The 15,127-nt window shown below is 36.2% G+C and overlaps 1 protein-coding gene across 1 annotated transcript in view; it reads right to left on the reverse strand.

Annotated features, from left to right (window-relative positions):
• LOC150086960 (KICSTOR complex protein SZT2-like) overlaps positions 1-15,127 on the reverse strand; it is a 1,378,951-nt gene that overhangs the window by 821,769 nt on the left and 542,055 nt on the right. The window contains exon 30 of the mRNA XM_090372336.1: positions 12,339-12,524. Within this exon, the coding sequence (XP_090228462.1) occupies positions 12,339-12,524 (186 nt within the window). The remainder of the gene's footprint in view (positions 1-12,338; positions 12,525-15,127) is intronic.

Consider the following 15,127-nt stretch of genomic DNA (forward strand, 5'->3'; position numbering starts at 1 on the left):
ACATCTGTCTTTTCTCAATTTGAATTTATGCCCTCTCAAATGATTATTCTGAGGAAGAGGAAGAATTCCATCAGCATTGAGCATGCTCAAACCATTCAAGGCTTTATACACCTCAATCAGATCACCTCGCAAGTGCTTAGTCTCCAGACACTGTAATTTGCAAAACTTAAGCCTTTCTTCGTAAGGGCAACCCTTTGTTCCATTCACTAATCGTGTTACCCTTCTCTGTACTCATTCCACAGCTCTAAAATGAGGCCTCCAGACCTGCATACAGTACTCAAGGTATGACCTGACCATTGCCTTATATAAGGGAACAATCACCTCTTTATCCCTGCTAGAAAAATTCCTATATATATTTGACAAAACACTATGAGCTACTCTTGCAAACACGTCTGCACTGCTCAGAAAACTTCATATCTGCCAGCACAATTACCCCCAGGTCATTTTCGTTCTTTACCACTGTCAGCGTAGTAACACAGAGTTGATATGTCACACTGGGGTTGCTGCTTCCCATATGTGGTACTTTACATTTGTCAATGTTAAACTTCATTTTCCACCTCTTAGCACATCTGCTCAACTTTTCTAGATCCTATTGCAGCAGCGTACTGTCATTAGTGTCCTTAACAACCCTGCCAACCTTCGTATCATCTACAAACTTGGACATTAAGCTTGATATACCATCATCGATATCATTTATAAATACAGAAAACAACAATGGACCGAATACTGAACCCTGAGGGATTCCACTAATAACATTAGTCCATGATGAGCAGTGTCCATTGATTACCAGTCTCTGTCTTCTCCCACTCAACCATCCCTTTATCCATAGCAGCAATTTGCCTCCACTGCCACACTGCTCCAATTTGTGCAGCAGTCTTCCATGTGCAACAGTATCAAAAGCCTTTCTAAGATCCAAATATATGATATCAAAGTTATTCCCTGCATCCAGTTCCTTTGTGACCACATCATAGTATCCAATCAAATTGGTCAGGCAAGACTTCCCCTTAACAAAACCATGCTGTGTCCGAACTACACTGAAGTCTTGTCTAAATGATCCTGCAGTGCTTCTTTAACCAGTGCCTCCATTAATTTTCCTGGAACAGAAGTTAAACTAACAGGTCTATAATTACTTGTGTAGCCCTTTGATCCTCCTTTGTGAATTAGGGTCACATTTGCACATCTCCAGTCCATGGGTACCCCTGAGTCCAAAGAAGCTCTCATAATTATGGCTAAGGGTTTGCTTACTTCCTTTGCTGCCTCCTTTAATATAACTGGATAGATTCCATCCACTCTGGGTGCCTTTTTTATGTTTATTTTCAACAATTTCTCCTCCACTTTCTTCTCAGTTATTACAAAATCATCCAGCTCACTGCTCGAGTTTAACTCACCTCTGGCATTCCCCTCCCTGAATAACTCCTCATGGGTAATGCAGATGCAAAATACTCATTTAGTTTGTTAGCCACCTGAGCAGGATCATCAACAGTTGAATATCCAGTCCATTGGATATTCAATATACAGTGGACCAATCTGATTCATCCCTTTCCTTCTAGAGTTTACATAGGTAAAGACTCTTTTCTGTTTTTCTTTGCATCCTTTGCCAAGGATTTCTCATAATCTACCTTTGCCTGCCTAATCTCCTTTGTGACTTGGTTACAGACCAGCTTATATCTATCATAGGCTTCCATGTCACCCATTAATTTATATGTATCCCATGCATTTTTCTTCTCTGCCACATTGTCTCATTAGTTCCTCTGACATCCATTTAGGCCTAAACCTTGAACAATATTTCTTAGTTGGTATGTAAAGCCTAGTAGCTTCCAAGATAATTTCTTTGAATGCTTCCCATTTTGAATTTGCTGTTGATCCCACCATACAGAATTTAAATACTGTCTCAGACCACTGTAGCCACCTTTAAGAAAGCAAAATACTGATTAAGAAAGTACTGATTAATTGATAATATTATATACTATACTAAGCTAAGCTAAGCTAACGCTATCTAGTTTGGGATATAACGTATCGTATAACAATGGTGGCAAGTTATGAACGGTAAATCTACGGACACTTAAATATTAATTAACTTCCAAAATCTCGCTGTCTCAATTCAGAATAAGTCAAGGATCTTGCCTTGGTCTATAAGCTACTTACAGAAAATAATTTAATATAACAATTGGTCAATAAAGCGGCTAACTATAGCTAGAAAACTTCCGGTTCGCCGGCTCTGCAAAATTTGTAAAACATGTGGATTGGATCCCTTACCGATACTAAGTAATAACCTACAAATTCTCTATCTATGTTAAAATTTAAACTAAGTATCGTAACTCGGAATATAGAACTACTCTAGAAAATAAGTTAATATGCCAATTTAAGTTAATAAAACAGAAAAAAATTCTCTATGTTCCTCAGCCGTAAAAACTTCGCCTGAACAAGGCTACTCTCATTCCCAAATCTTTTTCCATATGGAGTCAAATGCCTTTTCATAATCCACAAATGCCAGGTTTGTGGATTATGTGGTGTTTTATATTCATTTGCTTTCTCCATTAGCTGTGATATTACGTGAAGGTCATCTAGAGTTCAGAATCGTGTCCTAAAGCCAGCTTGCTCTTTCGGTTGATTCTCATCAAGTATTCTTTCTAATCTGTTAGTAATGACCTTTGTGAACAACTGTAGATGTGGAATAACAAGCTAATTGGTTTATAATTTCCAATTTCTGATTTATCTTCTTTCTTATGCAGCAAAACTATGATTGCATTATTCCACTCCTTAAGCGTCACACCTTTTCTAATGCATTTTGTGAAGAGTCTTGCCAAATTCTGTGCCATGTCTCTTACTTTCAATTTTAATAACTCTACAGTAACTTCATCTTCCCCTGGGGCTTTCTGATTCTTCACTTTCTTCAATGCATGTTCTACCTCATCAGGAAGGATATCGGGTAGGTTGTATGGGTTGTAGGTTGTATGTTACTAATTTGTGATCCATCTTCCCCACTGCTGGCATCGTTCCCTTGCTCCTTGTATAATTCTCTATAGTATTCTTCTGCTATTTGAATTATGCCTTCTCTGCTAATTATAAGTACACCATCGCTATTCTTCAGTTTCAGTATCATTTGTTTTTCTGTATTACTGCTCATGGCTGCTGGTTTAAGTCCTTTGTTTTCCCTTAATGCTTGTTCTACTTTTTTTTGTGTTAAATCTTCTTATGTCCTCTCTGAGTCTCTTTCTAATGGCTTTGCATAACTCAGTATCCCTAATTTTCTCCTTGTCAGTGTTTATCTTGCTCTTCATTTGTTGTCTACGGTTCATCATAAGTGTTTCTTGACTAATTTTTTCTTCTTTGGATTTCTTTTTACCTATCGGTTTCTTGGGCTTTATCACTTTCAGGAAGTTGTAGTATTCCTCCTTGTCAATATCTTGGTCCTGAACAGCCTGCAGAAGTTCGAACTTATTTTTAAGTTCCAGCACATACTGCTTTTTCCCCTCTTCTGTTATCACAAAGACCTTCGTATTATTTACTCGAGTCAGTTTTTTCCTTTCTTTTCTTACATCTATATCAAGTGTGCATCTTGCCATTCTGTGATCACTTCCAACATTTACCTTGTTCAGGATGATAACATCATTCACGATATATTTTCTGTTAATGAGGATGGTCAATTTCATCAGTTGTTAATCCATTTGGTTTCTTCTATGTCCACTTTCTGTTCATCCTTTTCTTGAAAAAAAGTGTTCATTACTGACATTCCTCGAGATTCTGCAAATTCCACAAGTCTTTCACCTTGTTCATTTCTTTCACCTCGTTCATTTCTTTCACCAATTCAAAAATTTCCTATAGTTCCCCTTTCTCTGCTGTTTTGTCTCTGTCCAACCTTAGCATTGAAGGTGGTTTTCTGCTCATCTAGAATACTCAATTTCAGTGTACATTTCTTCAACCTCTTCATCATCATGGCTCCATGTTGGTGCATAAATCATTATAACCTTTAGCTTGTACCTCTTAGAAATCGTGAATAGTAGTCTTGACATCCTTGGTGATGTACTTTTGAATTCCAAAATGTTGTTTTTTATATCTTTATACACCAGAAAGCCAACTCCACCTTCGTTCCTTTCACTGTTTCCATTGGTGTACAGCAGATTTCCACTTGATAAACTTATAAGTGATTCATTTCTTCTTCTTGTTTCAGCCAAACCGATGATATTCCAATTCACATTTTCTAATTCCTTTTCCAGATCTAATATCCTATCTTCAACGATGAGTAGTCTTACGTTGTAACAGGCCAATTTCAGTTTCCGTGCATGGCAGCATGGTCATACCCAGAGATTCTTAGCACCCACTGCTTCCACTCTGATGCTCTCACTGCCGTAAGAGGAGGAGTGAAAGCCACTGGGGACTGAGGGCCATTTGTTTCATCGTGCTGTGATGTGCTGGAGGGTTTGGTCTTTTCCTCTTCATGCTGACCAGGCATCTTGAAGGGAACCACTCTGCACGTTCTTTGGCACCTAAGTGGCATAACAGGGCTTACCATTGAGAAGGTGTGCATGAGTGAATTTTAGGCAGGCAGGCCAACTGGACTTCTCCTAAATCTTCTGAAATAGAAAGATATTGGATCCATCAGTGTTTTAAACTGGATGTCTGGTTACTCACTGAATGCCCATCCCCCCTCTAAGCCCCTTTAAATTACTGACAGGTGGCAATCATAAACAGATAGTTATTGCTCATTATTACATGGATGTAGCGAACGGTGCTCTTTATATACAATATATCCTAATATAATAATTAGTTATAATAACTTCAGAATAGTAATATTTGATATTTTATTTATTTATTTTTTTTTTAGGCTTCTCCTTTGTTTATAGCTTAGTGCGCACATACCTTTCCATGCAGTATTAATCAACCTGTTTATATATACTTCAAGCCCTCTTCATGCTGCACTTCAAATTATTCACAAGCTCGATTATACTATTATATCATTATACCTACAGGGTGTCTCAAAAATATTGGTACAAACATTTAGGGGAGATAGATAACATCTAAAGGAATGTGAATCGCATAGGAACCCATAACCGGAAATGTCACGGGAAAGTAGTAGCAGAGGCACAAGAAGCAGAAATGACACAAGACATTAATTAGTGGCAAACATTTATTTGCCATAATATTAACAATGGAGTACGAGATGGATGCATTTCATGATGTTACAACAGATGCTCAAAGGTTCCACCGTGAGATGCGAAGCATGTGTGACACCAACGCAGCATGGATTGGTGGACACAGTTGAACACACCTGGAGTTTCTTCAACAGTAGCACCAGCACAGATGAGTCTCGCCCCGAGATCCATTTCCGTCTCCACAGGCGATTCATACACAATAGATTTGAGGACCCCCCCCCCACAGAAAAAAATCAAGGCTCGATAAATCAGGTGAGCGTGGGGGCCAGGCAACGGGTCCACCACAGCCAATCCATCGACGCCCAAAACCAAAACGCCTGTTCAAATGGTCACGAACACACCTTCCATAATGGGCAGGCGCCCCGACATGTTGAAACCAAATGTTGCATCTCACATTTGCTGGAACATCGTCAAGTAACCCTGGTAGAATTTGTTCAAGAAAGATCTGATATTTAGCAGAGTTCATGCGGGATGGTAACAGGTATGGGCCAACTAAGCAGTCACCGACCATACCTGCCCACACATTTATTGCGAAGCAATGTTGTGCCGCATGGGGGCACACACCGTGTGGGCCCTATGCTAATCCATACACTAGGTGCATGTCTGCCAGCTCACAGTTCGTATATCGATGCATGCTCTTCATGTGGCGACTACTGCTTGAATGAGTAAACCAGAAATTTTCCCTCTCGCGAACTGATGAACAGCGCCGTGTACCAACTTACGGTGACGTTTCCGGTTATGGGTTCCTATGCGATTCACATTCCTTTAGATGTTACCTACCTCCCCTAAACGTTTGTACCACTATTTTTGAGACACCCTGTATGCCTTAGACCAGTGGTTATCAACCCGGGTGCCGCAACAACATTCCAGAAGTGCCACATAATTTGGGTTTGTTACTAAAACTTATTATTTTTTTAAAAATTTATATATTTATTTCCTTATAAAAAGGTGTACAGTATCTTTTTAATTTTGTGTTGATCTATAATTGATGTTTACTTATTAGAATAAAATTATTATATACTGTATATATATATATATGATTTGTATTATGAAATGTAATTTTTATAATTATATTATTGTAATAACTATCATATAACTTATATATATATATTTTTAATATTACACACACACACACACACACACACACACACACACACACACACACACACACACACACACACACACACACACACAGAATCAGATCTATCAGGCAGAAAATTGAGTAGGGGTGCAGCAAAATAAAATAAATTACTTAGGGGTACTGTTATTAAAAAAAGGTTGAAAACCACTGCCTTAGATGAAAGATATATATATATATTTGAATAATGACATATATTTAAATTATGTATATATTTAAATTATATTTAATATATATTATGTATATATATATATTTAAATTATATTTAATATATATTATGTATATATATATATTTAAATATATATTTAAATTATGCAAATAAAGTAAATAAGAAAATAAATATAAAGCTATCATTAGGGCCAGCAAAACATAAAATCCTCCACATGATGCCCAATGCATAACCAATATTAAGTATAAAATTAAAATAAAAACATATGCCAGTAGTATGGCAAACTGTTGAGCAAAATTTTAAACATAATAGTTAAATTAACATAAAGGTTAAATCAATAGGGAGGGGAATGCAAAAATAACAAGACTAAAATTGAAGCCAAAAGTCTCCGAATAATTTAGAAATTCAATTAAAAAAACCAAATTAAAAATAATTCCATTTAAATTAAAGCCAATTATATAGAATTTAGGATAGGAGGGTGGTTTGATCCTTTGATCGGTTTGCCTTTGCTACGATTTGTCTATCAACTGAAATGCAGCGATTCCACGACCATTATTGGCCTCACGGTCCTCTGACGATATGGGGCATAATGGTCAGTCTATTATTTTTGTTACTTTGTTTTATTTTTGTAATTTGTTTAGTCTCTATTGGGGATATTTCACATAATTTGGAACTGGCACCTTACAGGGGGAAGGGGGTGTCACAAAATTCTATATAATTGGCTTTAATTTTAAATGGAATTATTTTTAATTGAATTTTCTAAATTATTTGGAGACTTTAGGCTACAATATTAGTCTTGTTACTTTTGCTTTCCCCCTCCCTGTTGATTTAACCATTATGTTAATTTAATCATTATGTTTAAATTTTCGCTCAACAGTTTTGTCATACTACTGGCATATCTTTTAATTTTAATTTTATACTTAATATCGGTTATATGTACAGGTAGCCCTCAATTTACGTTGAGGTTAGGTTCCTGGAGGAAAAGGCACAAATAGAATCGGCGCAAATGGAACCCTTTATATCATGGAATCAATGGGAAATCACACGGTTAGGTTCCGAGCACCCAAAATTTTACCTACCCTTTTCAAATCCTGGTATATTTAAAGCAAAGAAATAAATTTCTTTAATTAAAAAAGTGTTTTATTTTCAACCTTCATAAATATAAGTACATACATGTAAATAAAAAATAAAATAATACATACATAAAACATTTTGACAGTGGCGTAATGTCAAAGTTTTAGTTGCCTCTTGAAGGTCCTGGTTAAGGATCTGCTGTTGACAGCCCTGACTGAAAAGACTGCCTTTTTTTTGAATAAAGGATCAAGTGTTGATTGCCTGGATTTCTTTCTCCTTTCTTTAAGAATTTCAAAATATGGGCTCAGGGTTGATATGACACTCCTTTTAACTGTAGCACTCCTCTCCCAGTCATGATCAATGTCACAGAGCTCATTACTGAGGGACTCTACACTTGCAAGGATCCGCTATAGATCACTGGTCTTCATAATTTTTAGAGGAGAGTCTTCTTCTGTCTCTTCCTTCTGCTGTTAGCTATGTTTTGCAGCTAACTTCAAGGTCTTCATTTGAAAGAGTCTCTGCATGACTTTTCAAAAGCTCAGTTATATCTTCAACTGTAACTTCTTCTAACCCTGCCTCTTGTACCAGCCTGCTGATGTCTTCTACATCATTTTGTTGTGGCTTGAATCCTCTGAAGTCATGCATGAGATCTGGGAGAAGTTTTTTACGCCACATTCCATTAGGCAATTGACAGTCACTTCTTGCCAGGCTGTGTTAATGTGATTGATGCCCTTTAAGATATCAAATGACCGCCAATATTCTCTGATGGTAGTGTTGGACACATTCAAAGCTTTCACCATTTCTGTAAATGTTTGCCGCAGGTAATAAGCTTTAAAGGCAGCTATTAGCCCCTGGTCCATGGGTTGCAAAACTGATGTTGTATTAGGGGGCATGTAGACAGCATTAACTTTAAGTAGCGTTCTGACTTCACCCAGATTTGTAGGATGTCTGGGGGCATTGTCCAAAAGAAGAATAGCCTTGGTTGGTAAATTTTTGTCCTTGCAGAATTTGAGAACAGTAGGGCAAAAATAGTTGGTTTACCAATCCAAGAAAACGTCCTGTGTCATCCAAGCCGTCTTGTTTGACTTCCAGTACACAGGCAACATGGCTTTATTTAAACCTTTCATAACACATGGTGTTTCTGAATGGTACACCAACATTGGCTTCAATTTTAAATTGCCTGACACATTTGCTCCCAACAAAAGTGTCAGCCTGTCTTTTGATGCTTTAAATCCAGGAGCCGACTTTTCTTCATGGGCAATGAAGGTTCTTGAGGGCAACTGTTTTCAATAAAGGCCTGTATCATCAACATTGAAGATGAGATCTGAAGGGTAATCACCCTCCTGTACTATGGCCTGAAACTCTGCAGGGAATGTGGCAGCCACCTCAACATCTGCACTTGCTGCCTCGCCAGTAATTTTCATACTTCTGCATTTGGTTCTTGCTTTAAATCTCATGAAGCATCCCTTGCTAGACAAAAATATTTCATTGCACTGACCTTCTTTCTTCTTTAAGTCTTCAAAAATTGACTTAGCCTTTTCAGTTATTATAGCTTGGGTCAAGGAAATGTTTTTTTGGTTCAAATCATCGACCCAAAGTGTCAGCAATTGCTCCATTTTTTTCCAAAAGCTTATTTCTGCTGTAACTAACTTGTGTAGCACTTACTCTCGTAGCACTTTGAATCAATTGTTTTATTTTATCAGCATTCTTCATAATTGTAGTAACAGTCGATGGAGGCATATTCATAGTCCTACACACACACACATTAGGGCAGCTTTCACCAGCTTCCATCCTCCGAATAACCTCCATCTTATTTTCCAATGTGATGGATCGACGTGCCTTTTTGATGCTTTCATTTTCACTAGTATTCATTGAACTTCTTTTACCAGATATGGCATCTCTTTATTTTATTCTAATTAAATTAAAACTTAATAACATGACTGGCAAAAACTGCATACGGCTATCACGATTGGAAAAAGCTGTACACTGCTATCACTACTATTAATGATTATGTATTTAACTTATTAATAGCACAATTAGTAATAAATTTCCAACACGTTTACATGGCGTAAACAACCAATTGAATGTTTTACCTCCTGCTTCCACGAGCAGCTACTTTGAGAGCAGGAAGTTTTCTCATCTCTGATACGGACGCACTAATTGCTGATTAGTTCAATTGTTCTTGATCATGTGAACGAGCATGATACATAGTACAGTACGATGCCCATAAATTTTGTCAGACAATTTTAAACTCTCAATTCATAAAAACAATTGCAAAAATAAATAAATAAAAATAAAAATGGCCTTGTGGTTAGTGACCAATGCTATTGCGAATCAGCACAAAATGAGGGCTACCCATGTGTGTGTGTGTGTGTGTGTGTGTGTGTGTGTGTGTGTGTGTGTGTGTGTGTGTGTATTAATACAAAATAAAAATAAAATAATGAAAAAAAAATAAAAATAATAAAAAATAATAAAAATAAAATAAAATAACACAGTTCTTATAAATATATATATATATATATATATGAGTTAAGTTAATAATGGTAAGAGTTTTTTAAAAAAATATGATATACTAGCTTATCAGGTAAACCTTAAACCATGGCGGGTACCCAACGTGACCTGGAAAAAATCAATCTATGCCATAAATTATAAACATATATAAAAATAAAAATAAAAATACCATTAAAATGTTAGTTATGGCAATAAGATACGGCAATAAGATACATTGCAAGGGACTTTTTCGAGGGCTAACCCTTACAATGTATCAACCATAATTAACGAGCTATCCGTTTCTGTAGTCATCGTCCAGCATAACTATGTCCTAATATACGTAAAATAGTATTAATTTGCTTTGTTATACTTGGAAATATATATATATATTTTTTTTTTTTTTTCTTTTGACAGATGCTACATAAGTTTTGCTTCCTTGCATTATTCTTCCACTTGCTAGTGGGCTGCTGATGCCTAATGCCACCGGGATTATAAACAAAATGTTCTGTCAGTTTATTAGATTTAAAATAATTGACAAGAATCACTAAAAGAAGGTTGCCTCCGAAAGAGTTGAGCTAAACATGCTACATGGAAATGTTTCTATTTGTTTTGAATTTTAGTTACTGGAAGGTGTGAATCAGATCCACCACCTAAACATCTGTATGTGCAAACGTGTGGGAAATGTATGTATACACTATAACAGGAAGTGGTTAAGTTGCTTTGACAGTTGCAATCTTTGAAGCCTGAATAGTTGCATAAGATAATCATCAAAGGTTTGAGAGTTGCAAACCTTCAAAGTATCAATCATGGCTTTTATTAAATAAAATTCATATGATACAATAAAAATTTACTTTTGAGATCATATCATTTCAAAATCATGATTAATAGCATTAGGATTATTAGAAGTATATGATGCAAGAAAGCAAGCAAACACTTCCCATTTCACCAATCCATTTGCTCCAAAGGTTTGTCCAGTTCTTCCTTGAATTCATTTAAGTTTCAACTTAAACAAAACGGCTGAAAGTTGTTCCAGCAATCAACTACCAACTGGCTAAAGGCAAATTTCGGCACATCTATTCTATAACTGTCTTTCAATTTGAGTTTATGCCCACTCAGGTTTGTAATTTGAGCACAAGAGAAACAATCCCATCAGCATTGTTTCACTTCCATCTGTCATTGTGGAAGTTGATAGGTTAAATAAATTTAAGGAGGAACTGGACAGGCATTTGGAGGGAATGGTGATTTTTTTTTTGGCTGATGCTGCATAAGCTCATACACTTGCTTTCTTGCATCACATGCTACTACTACTACTACTACATTGAGCCTGCTCAAACCATTCAAAGCCTTATACACCTCATCAGATCACCTCGCAAGTGTCTAGTCACCAGATGCTGCATTTGCAGAACTTAAGCCTTTCTTGGTAAGAGCACCTCCTTTGTTTCCTTCACCAATCTTGTTGCCCTTCTCTGTACTTGTTCTCACAACTCTAAATCCTTCCTAAAATGAAGCCTCCAGACCTGTAGGCAGTACTCAAGACATGACTTGATTATTGCCATATACAAAGGGATAATCACTTCCTTATCCCTGATAGCAAAATTCATGCATATCATTGACAAGACCCCATGACCTGCTCTGGAAGCCTGTCTGCACTGCTCAGAAAATTTCATATCTGATGGCACAATTACCCACAATTTTTTTTCTTTTTTTTCATTCTCCACTACTCTGAGTGTAGTACTACACAGTTGGTACATTACTCTGGGTTTACTGATACCCATATGCAGAACTTTGTTAATGTTAAACTTCAGTTACCACTTCTGCTCTAACTACATTTAACAAGCTCATTAATAAATAAAGTAACATTATAATATCATGTACGTTCAACATTTTAGATTTTTGGTTGCTAACAAATATCAAATGGTTTTTAACACCTTTTTTTTTTCTGTTAATCAAAGTGTAATTCTGAGAAAACTTTTCCAGTTTATATTTAGTTGACAGCTGCACCTGGCCTTGCAAAGCTGCAATTGAGTCCAATATAAAATAATGAATAGATAAAAAAAAAAAAAAAGTAAAAAGAATTTTCCAGTAAAAATACTGCATTACCTCTGACTAGAACAACAGCAATTAGAATGAAAAAGCCATCACCAATTATATCAATCAAGTCATCTTAATTCTCTATCTCAACTTTCTCCTAAACTCTAGTGAAGAGCAGATACTCATACAATACTACAATAATTATCAACAGAAAATTTTCTAAGATTATTTTCAAATATCAAGATTTATTAATTCAAGTAATTTTTCATAAAGCTACACATACTTGGGTAAATTTGTCCAAGCTTATTTCAGGACCAAATACAAACTGCAGAGGCACTTCTTCATAATCACAACAGAGCATACCCAAAGAAGCGGTAACATGCTTTGCAACCATTTCTAGCATTGATGCAGTAATAGGATAAGAACTCAAAGTTGCAGATGCTATTTCATCCTGGAGCATCCACTTTACCTACAGAAAATATTGCAGAAATTTATAAAATAATTTAATAAAATTTAAACAAAATAGTGTAGAGCAGAAAATTTAGAAGCAAAACATCATTTGTGGATTAATTTCATATTACTAATGTATGGTATAATATTTAGGAAACTGGCGCTTATTTATTGCACTACTAAGACAACTTGTGGAGATAATCTCACTATTTTAGTGTTCACAGCCATATGAAAAGATGTTAGAAAAGATGAGTGTAGAGCATGTTTATTTTATTAAAATGCAGTGCAGTGCTTTTATTAACTCAATACAGTAAAATAATTCATCCTTTATAATTCATAATTAAGAGATTTTATTTTCTCTCAATTCATTTTTATTGTAAGATGATACAAGATAATGATTTTTAGCTAACAAATCAAATCCAATGTGCAGTTATTTAATTTTTAAGGAGTTTGGTAATATTTTCAATTATGGTAGTGGGAGGGATAGTAGCGATGGCCACTTTTAGTTGAGAAATTTTATCTGAATTCAATAAGGAGAGTGTGTAGTATCAGCAGTGGGAAACAATGCAAAAAAAAAAAGCAAGATTTTGCAACAGCAAAAAAAAAAAAAACCCTACAAAAATTCTCCCATTCTATTCATTCCCTCCAAGAATTTGTCTAGTTCTTCCTTGAATTTATTCAAACCATCCAATTCCACAACAGATGGAGGCCTGATCCAACAATGAAGCACCCACTGGCTGTAGACAAACTTCGCACATCTATCTTGTTGCAACCATCCTTCCTCAACTTAAATGTATATCTCTCTCATCAGTGTGGTCTCAGCAAGAGGAAGAATGCCATTCGTGCTTAGCTTATCTTTGAAACTTGACTTTCTCCAGTCCAACAATCTATTCAAGTCCTTAAATACCTCAATCAGATCACCCCGCAGGTGCCTAAGTCTTCAGAAACTGCAATTTGCAGAACTGATGCCTTTCCAGGTAAGAGCACCCTTTTGTTCCCTTCATCAATCTCACTGCCCTTCTCTGCACCCATTCCAGCATATCTCCTTTCTTCCTAAAGTGAGCCTCCAGACCTGTATACAATACTCAAGATGCAGCCTAACCATGGCCTTGTACAAAACAATAATCACCTCCTTATCTATGCTAGCAAAATTTTGGGAGTTCAATGATACACTGACAAAACCCTACGAGCTATTCTGGCAGCATATCTGCATTGCTCAAAAAATTCCATATATGATTGCACAATCACTCCCAGGTTATTTTCATTTTCCACTACCCTAAGTGTAGTACCATACAGTTAATAAGTTACTCTGTAAATACTGCTACTCATATGCAGCACTTTGCATTTGTCAATGTTAAATTTCAACTGCCATTTCTCAGCCCATTTACTAGATCTTGTTGCACCCTGATTACTGTTGTTAACCACCCTGCTAACCTTCGTATCTTCTGGAAACTTTCACATTAAGCCTGATATATTTTCATCAGTATAACTGATAAATATTCAAAACAACAATGGGCCCCCAGCACTGAACTCTCGAGGACTACAATAATAATATTGTCACTGAATGGTCACTGAAGAGCAGTGACTATTCATAACCACTCTCTGTCTTCTTTCACTTAACCATTCCTTTATCCACTGCAGTAACTTACTGCTACATTGCTCCAGTTTATAGAACAGTCTTATGTGCAAAAATAAAAGCATATGACATAAAAATTATTTTTTGCATCAAATTCCTTGTTCACTGCATAACAGTAACTTATCAGATTGGTTAGGCAAGACTGCCGCTTAACAAATCCATGCTGTGACTACAGCATAATTGCAATCTTGTCCCGATGGTCTTGCATTACTTCTTTAAACCAGTGACTCCATTTTTTCTCTGAACAGATGTTAAGATAACAGGTCTGTAATCATTCATGTCACCTTTTCATCCCCCTTTGAAACTTGACTTTCTCCAATTCAAATTTCTTAACAGTGAGGTAATTTTTCTTGGTGATTTTAATTTTCACAACTCCAGATCGTTTCTGTTTTCCCGTCACATGGACTCAGCTGGTTCAAATGCTGAGGTTTTGCAATTACAAATGACCTTGCACAGATTGTTTATTTACATACAAGAATACCAGATAATCCTAGTGGGACCAACTGATGATGTTGGTCAGTTGATGATGTTGGTCATTACCAACAGCAAATTCTAAATGGAAAGCATTCAAGGAATTAATCTTGGACATTACTAGGCTTTTCATACCAACTAAGAAATATTATTCAAGGTTTAGGCCAAAATGGATGTCAGATGAACATGGCAGAGAAGAAAAATGAATGGGATGCATATAAATTATCAGACGCACAGATACCCATGATAGATTAAAGACAGTGTGTAATCAAGTGACAGAGGAAGTCAGGCAAGCAAAGGCAGATCAAAAGAAATCTTTGGCAACGGATGCAAAGAAAAACAGTGAAGACTTCTTTACTTATATAAATTCTAGAAGGAAGGGGATGAATCAGATTGGTCCACTTGATATCAATGGTTTGACTGAAGATTATCATTCTCAGATAGCTGCCAAACTAAATGACTATTGCATCTACATTCACACATGAGGAGTCATTCAAGGAGGAGAGGGCCAGTGG

The sequence above is a fragment of the Mastigoproctus giganteus genome, chromosome 4 (genome assembly GCF_048544385.1).
Source record: "Mastigoproctus giganteus isolate SK-2022 chromosome 4, ASM4854438v1, whole genome shotgun sequence".
Lineage (NCBI taxonomy): Eukaryota > Metazoa > Arthropoda > Arachnida > Uropygi > Thelyphonidae > Mastigoproctus > Mastigoproctus giganteus.